Consider the following 10,951-nt stretch of genomic DNA (forward strand, 5'->3'; position numbering starts at 1 on the left):
TTGAGGGTCACTTTAAGTGAGGGAGAGGAGAAGGGCAACAATTTTGAATATCATTTTCTTTCCCGAGCTTTAAAAACACAATCGGGGGATAGGGGGAAATGCATTTTAGTCAGCAACTACGGCTATATCACAGGAAGGTAGCCAGCCCTGTAAACAGATAATACATGCAGAGAAAGAACAGTGTGCCCAAAATGAGGGCTATGTTGGTGACAGGCACCGTTGTGCCACTGGATCACCCACAATCGGGGAAACTGAAAAAATATGTGCACCATTTCTGACAAAACTGTATTTTTGTTTCATTTGGAAAAAATTTTCAAAAATATTTTCTCATGGTGACATAAAATATTCAGTAGGTAACTGAATGGTATTCACTCTGCGTCATTGCAACATCTATAAAATTGTCCCTTTTCCTACCCCTATAAAATTTATCATATGATCAATGTTTATAAAATGGGTGTTTCCACTAACCCTACCATTCCATTAGTAAATGCATTCAGGTCTGGCTGACATGCACCAATACTTCCATTAAAAGCAAAGAACACAAAAGCAGTCATTACAATGCAACTTAGTTGTGTTATTTTTCATAATTTATTAAAACCACTTGTAGCATGGTTTTATAATTTTTGTCTAGTATATTCTCATAAAAAACATAAATCTGGTGCGTCACAAATTCATGTAAATAAAGCAAAATCCCCTTTATTACAAAGAGCACTTCACTCCTTTAAAAACAAATACTAACACATTAATTATATTAATCAGTTTAGTTAGTTTATTCCTTGTTGCTCCTCTGATTAGCATAGGGCCGCAACAACACCTCGCCAACGGACCCGGTTTTGGGCAGCCCACTTCAGTTGGACCTCTGATGTCCTTTGCCTCGCTCTCTACTGTTTTTTTCCAAGTCTGCTTTGGTCTCCCAACTCTCCTCTTCCCTTGAGGGTTCCAGTCAATTGCCGTCTTGGCAATGGTGTCAGCTGGTTTTGCGCAAGGTATGTCCTATCCAGCCCCATTTGCACTTTTTGATGTCTTGGCTAAGTGGGATTCTGGTTGGTTCTTTTCCACAGGCAGCTGTTGGAGATCTTTTCAGGCCATCTTATTCCCAGAACATGGCGTAGGCATCAGTTGGTAAATGTCTGGAGCTTGTTGTTGATGGAATTTGTTATATTAATCAAAATAACTGAAAATATGTTGCTAGCACATTGGTATGGTCCTTTGTACACGCATGCATTTTTAACTGTGGATGTGTTTACATTTCTCATAACGCACACTCATATTAAAAAATATTCTAAAATACTTTCATTTTACCATCTTGCTGTATCACCTGATCAATAACAATTACATTAAATACAACATAAAAACAGCTAGAAGTTATGCGATTGGAATTCAAGATTGTCCTTTGACAGCTTAATTCTGAATAGACATCTTTCACTGACTTATTACACCATCACTTCAGCAGGAAAGTCAGCCCTATTAAAAGGCATTCTTGAGCACCACCTAGATGCAGTTTGCAAGGAAACAGCCAGGTAGCACAGCATCATTCTGTTATTGAACTTGCAGTTCTTGTCTTTACCATTTTGCTTTTCATGTAAACAGCAAACTTTTCTGAATCCACAATATCTGGAAGACCACAGGCTGTTAAAAAAAGCCATAATTTGATGTTAAGATACAATGCAATCAATACTGCACATACTACCTAAACTTTGCCATTTTATATGCTTACACAATCAGAAGATAAAAGCTTTGGTCCTAAATCATGCATGACAAGATATACAACTACCAATGCTTCATAAATCATAAGATTAATTGGTAAATTAGCATCTAAGAATTATGCCAGGTAAGGCAAGGTCACATCATTGGTATTTGTAAAGTAGGAAATACATCAGTCTTGGTTTTACTTCTTTCTAGAGTAGTGTAACCAATGTTCCACTGAGGATTAGAAGTTACAAAAGAAATGTAGCTGTCATTGTGGTCATAGTGTTTGATGCTTTTACAAGGGCTGAGGCTGTGACCTGAAATGAATCTAAGGCTAGCCAATGATTTATTTAGATCTAGTTAAGCAGGGTGGTTGTAAAATTATGAAAAAATGAAATAAAAATTAGTGTATGGAAAAACACATAATAAAAACTGTCTAAATAATAAGGGAAGATGATGACAGCTGAGAAACTTGGGCTGTTGTCTCCTTCACTGTTATAATGATAACTTAAATCAGTAATACAAATGATCACAAGAAAAAAAAAACACTTCAGTTTACATCAATGTTGCTTCCCTTTTTAATAAGTTATATACATCAACATTTACCTAATTAGGTAGAGGTGTTGATATATAAATATTAAATACACATCCTCTGAATTTTGTTTCCCTCCCCTAACTGGGGAAGCAGATGAGTTAAGAATGACATCCAAACATGGTGGCACATGGGTTCAATACCCATGTGGCACAGTGAACTTCCCCCAGTTGACCCAGCTGTTGCGAACAGGTACCAAACTCCATCAAGGATTGGAAAAGGTAAGGCAATGCGGGAGACGAACTGGGCTTTGCCGTCACAAAAAAACTGGCCCCAAGAAACTACCTCAACTCCCCAACAACCAAAAAAAAAATAAAAGGGTTAAGTGACCATGTTTATAAAAAAAAGAACTTGGGATAACTGCAGATCTCTGCGAGAAACCTCTGTAAAAATAATAAGCTATAAGTATGAATTTTGGCGAGAAAATAATTTATTGAATTAAAAACTGTAGTCTTTAATAATTGAACAAATTGCTACAAAGCTATCAGCAAGTAGTGAAATTCAATAACTAGATGACCATAACATGCTACAGAGAAAAACTTACCATCACTGACATGACCATGCTGTGTGTGATCTGTACAGTTTTGGAAGCTCAATCCACAGGCACAACAGACAAAGAGCTCTTGATTGTGTAATTGCCTACCATGACCTTTCAACTGCTCCACAGTACTTCCTATCCAAAAGCAGATACAGCATGTATATGTGCCCCTGCAGCTATTCAAATGTTTCTTTAAGTCATCAAGTCCCACCCATTTACTCACACACAGTGGACAGTAATAGGCTGCAGTATGCTGCAGCTGCTTGTGTTCAAGTAAAAGGGAATTACTTTGGAAAGCCATTTCACAAGCAGAACATTTGAAACCAGCCGTTATGCCTTTTCTGATGCCTCTGAAAAATGCTTAGGCTGAAAAACTGAAAAGGACAATCCTGGCATCTGTACAAAGGTTTTCCAGTGTGTTCTAATGCTATATGCTCCTTCAGCTCCTGGTCATCTGATGCCTTAAAGCAGCACTTGGGGCATGAATATCCTTTTGAGGAAAGACTGGCTTGAGGCTTTTTTGCCCTATAGGAAACCGTTGTACACAAGCTGCACTTGGGTTTTGGTTTGTTACATTTCCTAGAAAGCCCATGCTTATTTCTGCGTGAATTTTTGACAGCTGCTTTGATATGTTCCTCCTTTTGGTGATCCAAAATTCCCCCTGAGTCCATTACCATTTCATCTCCAATCATTTTCTTCAGATGATCTTTATTGCACTGTTTATTTATGCTGCTACTGGGTGGACCAAAAACATCACTGAGACTGTAGCCTTCAGCTGGAGTGCTCTCATCTGTCTCTAAATATATGTCAAATCCTTCATGATTAAGCAATGCTGATGGCTCACCACTTTTTCGTCAACAGCTTCCCTTTTCACACATTTGTCAAAGAGTAATTCTTTTCCTTCATCCTGAATTCCTTGCTGCACAGGACTGATATTAAAAGAGGCAGAAGGCATAAGAACAGCACTTCCAGGTACACAAGTTTCTTTCTCACAATCTCTTCGAGCACATTTGATTATTTTCATTGCTGAATCTTCACACTCATCATCTTGTTTCCTCTTTAATATCACACTAGCATCCCCTTCATCATCAGGAACAGCTGTATACTTGTCAAATGTATCCTCACCAGTGGGAAAAAATACAATCTTTTCTTTGTGCTCTCCTTGAACTTGCCTGCCATTAGTTAGCAGAGGATCTAATTTCTCCATTCTGACATGAGCTTTCATGGCATCATACACTTTGGCTGCTCTCATAGAGATTCTACAGTAGCAAGAAAATGTTTGTCGCACATTTTCCATCCGAGTACTATTACATTCATGGTCTCCACATTTAAATATTTCACACTCATTGGATGTAGTCTGAATAACCAACCATCTCACTCTTTTTGGCTCAGTTCTATCCTGCCAAAATTCTTCTGAAGATGTCATGCATCTCTGTGAAATCTTTAGGCTCTTGTTTCAGCGAGATTTCCTCATCTGATTCTTCTGCCTGCTCAAAAGGACCATTGGATAGGCTGCCTTCTTCATAACTATTTGTTTCAATGAGTTCCTCAGGCTCTTGTTTAACTGCATCATTCAGAATGGCTAACTGGCTTTCATTCTGCTGAATGGCTTCATAAGAAAATATTCCAGCTACCTTTCCAGTACTATTTTGCAGCTGCATTGTGTGATTGCTGGCCAGTGTAGCATGGCGAATATTTGCTTGCATTAGCTGAGGACCTTTGATCCAGAAAAGTACTGGCCCCTGCTCTGTCATGAGAACCAATGAGTTGACCTGTGAATTTTCCTGGGTGGACAAGGACTCAGGGGACACTTGAAAATTAGGACATTCACAAGCATCTCCAACACTGTTTTCCACAGGTGATCTCTGGCTTGCACTGCCACCGACTTCACAGGAAATAGCATAGTCTGGCGACGTTGGGGTAGGACACGCATTGCTGCCATTAAGTTCTGGCTGCTGCTGACTTGTCAAGTCAGCAGGAATCATAACACTACTACCAACATTCAATGAACCATCAAACTGAATGTTTTTACGTTTAAATAAAAGGGAAGACACAGCAGCAACAACACTAGGATTGAGTCTGATTTCATTTTTAACTAAAGTGGGTCTTTGCTCTGGTTTAGTCAAGTTTTTTGATGTTTTGGATGGAGATGAAGTTTTCTTATCGCTAGTTACAGATTTCTCTGTTTTTCTGCAAAATGGTTTCAAAGAAGTATAAGATGACCAATTGTATGGAAAGAAAACTTTTTTTTCATGGCATTTTACTATTTTTAGACAAGCTCTATTACTGCAAGAAGATGGTGTAGCACATCTAGTGGTACATGCTGAACTGTTAGCTACTTCAGAAGAAAGACATAAATTTTTGTGGGAACAGTTTGATGATTTTTGTGTTGTCCCAACAATAGTTGCAGTCTCCAGAGCTTGATGTAAAAGGCTACGGGTAGTTCCTATCTGAAGCTCCAGTTTTACTGTGACGCCTTTTATCAAATGCAACTTCAACATCAGTGTCCATGCTGAAAATCTGATCAACACCTTTATGGTCTGAGTCTAAATAAGTGGCAGTTATTACTGATAATGCACCATGATCTGTGCTGCCAATCTGAAGGTTGCTCAAGATGCCTTGACTCACAGTTGTTAGTCCCTCAACTGCAGCGGTCTCTCCAGAAGCCTGGTCTACGATCTTTTCTTCAGTTTCTTCCTCTAACAGAGCTGACAATATGATCTGTGATGCCAGAGAGTCTGATCCAGCATGCACATTACCATATCTTTTTTCAGATGTATGAATCACCTCAGTTTTTGAAAAAACCTGCTCTGGGATCTTTCCTTCAACCTGCTGACCTGACCGAGTCTTATATGATATGATCTGTGATGAGCACAGTTCACTCACAGCGTCTGACCCAGAAGTTGCCATATCATCCGTTGTTTCAGGTGTATATATTGTATTTGTTGCAAGATGAGTAACATCTGCACGTGATCGCATATTTTTTGAGAGCAGCTTCATTCTAACATTCTCACGCAAAGACCTAGATAAACCTGCTGAATGTGTAGGCTTATTCCATGGTTTCAAAAGTGCCAAAGGAGTCTTAATAATACGCTTGGATGGACGGCTGTTAAGTGCCAATGGTTCACTCTGCGAACTTAGTGGGCAGGAAGCACTTTCCTTATCACCACTCCTGATACCCTGCATTGTGTTTAAATCAAGGCTAGCTGAGACATTTGTGGATTCTGCATCCTCTTGACAGCAGCTTGATAATAAAGTGCCTGATGTAGCACTTTTATAAGTATATCTTGCAACTCTGGTTGAAGTAGTGAAAACTCCCTCTATCTTAAGTGATGAAGTATCGTTTTGCGATATAACTGGCAGGGATAAAGAAGCAGCATTGCTTGACTTTTGTGTTGTGTCCTTGCATAAATTTCCAAACTTGTTTCTCAAGATTTCTGAGGCAGTTTTATGCTTGACTGCATTGTAATAATGGGGCTTAAAAACCCTTAAGCTGCCTGTTGATTTTTCCAGTTCCACACCTCCTTCATTAGTCTTTAGCTTACTTGAGTCTAAACAATCATGTTGTCCAAATTTTACTGTAGCTGACTGCTGATGTGGTAAGGCAATTTTAGCAGAGTCTGCACCTGCCTCTTGAAAATCTGCAGCCAGTGAAGGTGGATGCAGTGACATGGTTCTTAATGGGATCTCTGTCCTCAGGTCAGATGTGCTTGTATTAGATGGGAGACAGTCAAAAGTCTTTGAAGCTCTACTAGTCTCAACAGGCAGAACAATACATTTCTTAGCATGCACCTATACGTCACTGTCAGAGATGAAGTTCTCCTCGTAGATGGTGCAGTGGTGCATAATACAGTTATTAACATCTGAAAATAAAAAGAATATAAACGTTTATCACAGCCGAATATAGTAAACATTTAATTAGGCCTTAGTCCTTCAGCTCCTTTGAGGAATAATTATCTTAGTAAAGATGGAATGTTTTCCTTATTAGGGATTTGAAAGCATACAGTTTTTAAAAAAAATTACTCTTAACAAAATCTTAGGGGATTAAATGACTGTTTATAATAAATGGAAGGAAACTGATGTTTGTCTTCTCAAATGCAAGCGTGTTAACTGGTGATTTTGCAAATCTAAATTCAGGTCAATATAAAGCAAAAAAAAAAAGAAAAAGAAAGAAGTTATTTAAAAGTACACTCTGAATGCTAGTGGTCACTGCAGCAAATAAAAACACAAATACTCTTCAACTGGGGGGAAATGTCAGTATAAACTGCTTATGTTATAAATAAAGCGCAATATGGTGATATATATATATGTGTGTGTTTGTTTTTGTGTGTGTGCATGCATATGCACATGTTATGACTACTATTCAAACTCCCTAAGTACTAAGACATTATTTGAAGATAAAAATCTATATTCTCATTTCTAATTTTTGTACCACATAAATGCTGGAGGGGAATGAAATAAAAAACAAGCTGTTAACTTATTGCACAAAATCAAAAATAAATTGAGCAATTAGATTCCAATTTATTCAAAAAAATCAATTATAATGATTTTTAAAAATACCAGACTTTACTTATATGTTAATTTTGTTATGCCCCTCTTTGTATCAAATAAAAATGAGACTACTATCTATGCAACACAACCATCTACTACACTGGCAGCTGCCTGAGTAATGACTTGTAACTCATCACTCAATGACTCAAACCACTATTTTATCATACCACCTGAAATATTATCTCGGGTCTGGAAAACCCAGATTGGGAACTCTTCATCTATGGGAAGAGAGCAGAATTTGGTTTATGTATTTTGTTTGGAGCCTCTTTATTCTAATGTTTATTTTACCTGTTACAAGACGCAACGAAAATCAACAAAGAGCAATTTTTCCTTAAAAATTATGAAGTCACTTACATTGATCTTGACACAGAAAGAGAAGAAGAAAGAAATGGAGAGTGATAGAATGGGAGGGAAAGTGAAAGGGAGGAAGTGTAAGAGAAAGATACAAACATATAATTATTACAAAACAAAAATGAGCTCTCAACCACATCCAGTTAGGGAAGAGACATCAAAAAGATTTGAACAGCAACTGCTAGAGAACACTTCACTAATTCGAAACATTAATGCCACCAACAACAATTGCTTTACTCAACTGAAGTGGTAGATCTAAAGTAATAGCTGGAAGAGTTCACAGGAGAAAATAACCTAGGTATTGACATGTATCCCTGCTATTTACACACTTGAATCCTCTGTCAAGGTCTTGTGTGCATAGTGGAGATAAGTTCCAGATTAAATCATAATTAACGATTAAGCCCCTAGCATTACCTACAATTTTTGAATTTTTTTTGTTTTTGTTTTAACGACAATCACGAACATAACCAACATTTGACTCTTTTGCAAGGGTTAATTTTTGTAATTAACATTATAAATAAGTCGATTACCTTACCTGTTTCCTCCCCATTCGCCCCTCCAACTCCCAGCCTCCTCGATCCCACCCTCTAAAAAAGAGAGAGAAAGAAAACATGCTTCTGACTAGAAAATTTAAACTTCAACCATGACAACTGAAGAGTCAGTTACATGTAACATTATTAACACGAACACACGATATTAACTGCATGCTTACTTTCTTAAATATTGTGTGGCTTTCAGCATATCAAAGTCATAATTTTAAGCTTATGTAAGCAATAAATCTCTAAAGCATGTTCTAGTTCAGTTACTTACGGTATCTAGATATCCTATAAATATTTGCCCAAGAAAGCAAAAACAATTCACTTCCGATTTTCTGACCAAATTATACTGACTGACGATGATGAAATTTATCATAGTTTTGAACTACTTATCCTGTAACACCTGCACAGTTACAAACCTCTAATGCATATTATGTAGAAAGTAGGGCAGCGTGAGTAAAGGATAGGCTGGGAGCAGACTAAATGGGAAACTAGAAAGATCTCGTCCGACATGTGCATATGCATGTTACTTAGATATATATGTGATTGTTTCAGTTTTATTTTTGACACAGACAGATTCAAAGTAATCTCTTCTGTTTTTCTATTATCTTTAAAAGCATCTAGCACTGAAGATCGAATTCTCACATGCTGTATATTTCTTAGACAAATCTAATATATATATACTACCTTCTTTCGCCATGTTGCGCCAAATAACGACCTTCACCTTTTCATTCTCGCAAAACCTAACTTGTCCCGCTGTTTACGAAGGATCGAAAATGGGCCATAATTTTAGCTGTCTCAAAAACACAGTCTCTAACATGTAAAATGTTGGAATTTTTGCAATCTTCAATTGTTAAGCATGCCTTTTATTTGGGTTTTAGTAGGTCTTAGTGACAAGAAATGATTTTTTATTACTTACATTAAGAGTTATCCCAGAAAATGCCCTGAAAAATTTGTTGAATATTCATAAGGGTAAAAAAAAAACTTTTTGTGCACTCCATCTTCAAGCTCATATTTCAAAGAATTTGGTGGAAGTTTACTAGGAATTGCTCGTTTAATGAGAAAAAAACCCACCAAATTTAAGCTTCGTCATTGCACGTCTTTATAACTTGTAAATTGTATTATACTTAACAGCTGCGGAGTGTTCTCACGAGTTGCTTCCCTCAAGTACGTCGCGATCAATTGAGAACATTCATCTAGCTCAGAGTCGAGTTGTTGAAGGAAAATAAAATTTATTTACCAACTTACAGGATTATACATATAATGGCATATCTTCCCCGACTATACAAAAAACAGTACTCGATTATAAGCTGTCAGAAACTTTTTTAAAGGCTATGAAATTGTGGTAGATATCTCGCTAATGCTACAGATGCTCTTCTATCATGCTTCGACAGTTAAAGGTCTGCTATAGTCTGTACGTGATCCTACATGGTCTGAAGCCAGCCTGTTCTTTTGCTAGCGGTGGTGCTGATGCAATTCTGTATAACTATCAGCACGACTTTGTTTGGGATTGATGGTTAGGCTTATTGTTTTGTAGCTCTGGCACTGTATGCAGCTTCCTTTTTGTGTGTGTGTGTGTTTGGAAGGGGTATAATTAGTGTCTACGTCCATTCTTTGCGTTCACAAACTCATTGGCACAGAGCAGTAAGCGTTGTTGCTTGAACCTATCACCCGGTACGTTATTAACGCCAAGTGACTCCTGATTGTTCGCCTTTCTTTTTGCTCCCATATAACTGGTAGGTGTGCAGGTTTACTGGTTCTAGTCTGGTTTTTTGAAGGATGTTTGCATCTGTCTTTAACTGGAAGTTTACATGTCTTTGCAATATTCAGTCCATCAGTTGAGTACAGCAGTGCATTTTGTAAGGTCATTGCTGTTTCTGATGACTTGAGGTGTTGGCTTGATCTGTCAGTGAGAGCACTTAAAGGTATAGTAAAGGCTGTGACGGTGGTGATAAGACTGTGGCGTGCTGTGTGACGTTGGCGAGGGAGAGATAGTGTCGGTCATTGTTAGGAGTTGAACTCATGTGATTGGTGGTGTGTCGTTAGTTGGTTTAGTGATATATATATTTTAGTGGTAACAATCAAGATAGCTAGGAGAAATGTCCAACCATATCATTGCATCAGCTCACCCTGGGATTGAGTTGACATCATCTGAGGATGAGACTTTGTTGAAGCAAACAATAAAAGAGTCCCGAGTAATTTCTCTTATTAAATACAGCATCCTATAACACACTCAACTTTTTCCACATGAACAGACACGAAAATAGACGAGATTCAAACTGATCCTACTCTTTACGAAATTCTAAGCAGTTTTATTTTGCTTTTACAATCCCTTTAACAGGTGATAGGCCTTTTGCTGTCACTCCCTGCCACCTCTATGGTCCGGTATTGGCCCTCAGTCGAGTTCTCCCAAACTACCTTCATCCCTTTACTGATGGCACAATTCACTTTTTTGTATTTAGAAGCTGCTTCGGGTTTGCTTTTATTCTTTTCTCTCTTCAAACCGTCCTTGTATCACAGAGATCTAGGATGTTTTGTGACCCAGGGCTTTTTCCTTCTACTTCCTAGCATTTCCTGGGCTGTTGACAGTAGCACCTCTTTGATGATCCTAGCAGGGTGGTATATCACAGCCGCCAAATTAAGTGCAGGGAATTTACCTCGAACCATGGCCTTAAAAAGACTTATAATGTTTGG

General features: G+C 37.9%; 1 protein-coding gene across 4 annotated transcripts; it reads right to left on the minus strand.

Annotated features, from left to right (window-relative positions):
* Positions 1-1,058: 1,058 nt before the first annotated feature.
* Positions 1,059-9,224, minus strand: LOC112569017. Of its 4 annotated transcripts, none has more exons than XM_025246670.1 (4): positions 9,177-9,224; positions 8,257-8,308; positions 2,826-6,682; positions 1,059-1,629 (listed from the first exon to the last, which is right to left on the minus strand). In XM_025246670.1, exon 3 carries the CDS (start codon positions 6,489-6,491, stop codon positions 5,253-5,255), a length of 1,239 nt encoding a protein of 412 aa, XP_025102455.1. In that variant the 5' UTR covers positions 6,492-6,682; positions 8,257-8,308; positions 9,177-9,224; the 3' UTR covers positions 1,059-1,629; positions 2,826-5,252. The 4 variants fall into 4 exon arrangements, with proteins under 4 accessions (XP_025102455.1, XP_025102446.1, XP_025102463.1 ...); XM_025246661.1 differs by lacking the exon at positions 9,177-9,224 and adding an exon at positions 8,945-9,026; XM_025246678.1 differs by lacking the exon at positions 9,177-9,224 and adding an exon at positions 8,677-8,697.
* Between the last annotated feature and the right edge of the window lie 1,727 nt (positions 9,225-10,951).

Source organism: Pomacea canaliculata, linkage group LG1 (assembly GCF_003073045.1).
Source record: "Pomacea canaliculata isolate SZHN2017 linkage group LG1, ASM307304v1, whole genome shotgun sequence".
In the NCBI taxonomy this organism is placed as follows: Eukaryota; Metazoa; Mollusca; class Gastropoda; order Architaenioglossa; family Ampullariidae; genus Pomacea; species Pomacea canaliculata.

Bases quoted from the DNA above. Each gene is read 5' to 3' on its own strand.
- LOC112569017 (XM_025246670.1), bottom strand. From the start codon at position 6,491: ATGTCACTGCATCCACCTTCACTGGCTGCAGATTTTCAAGAGGCAGGT.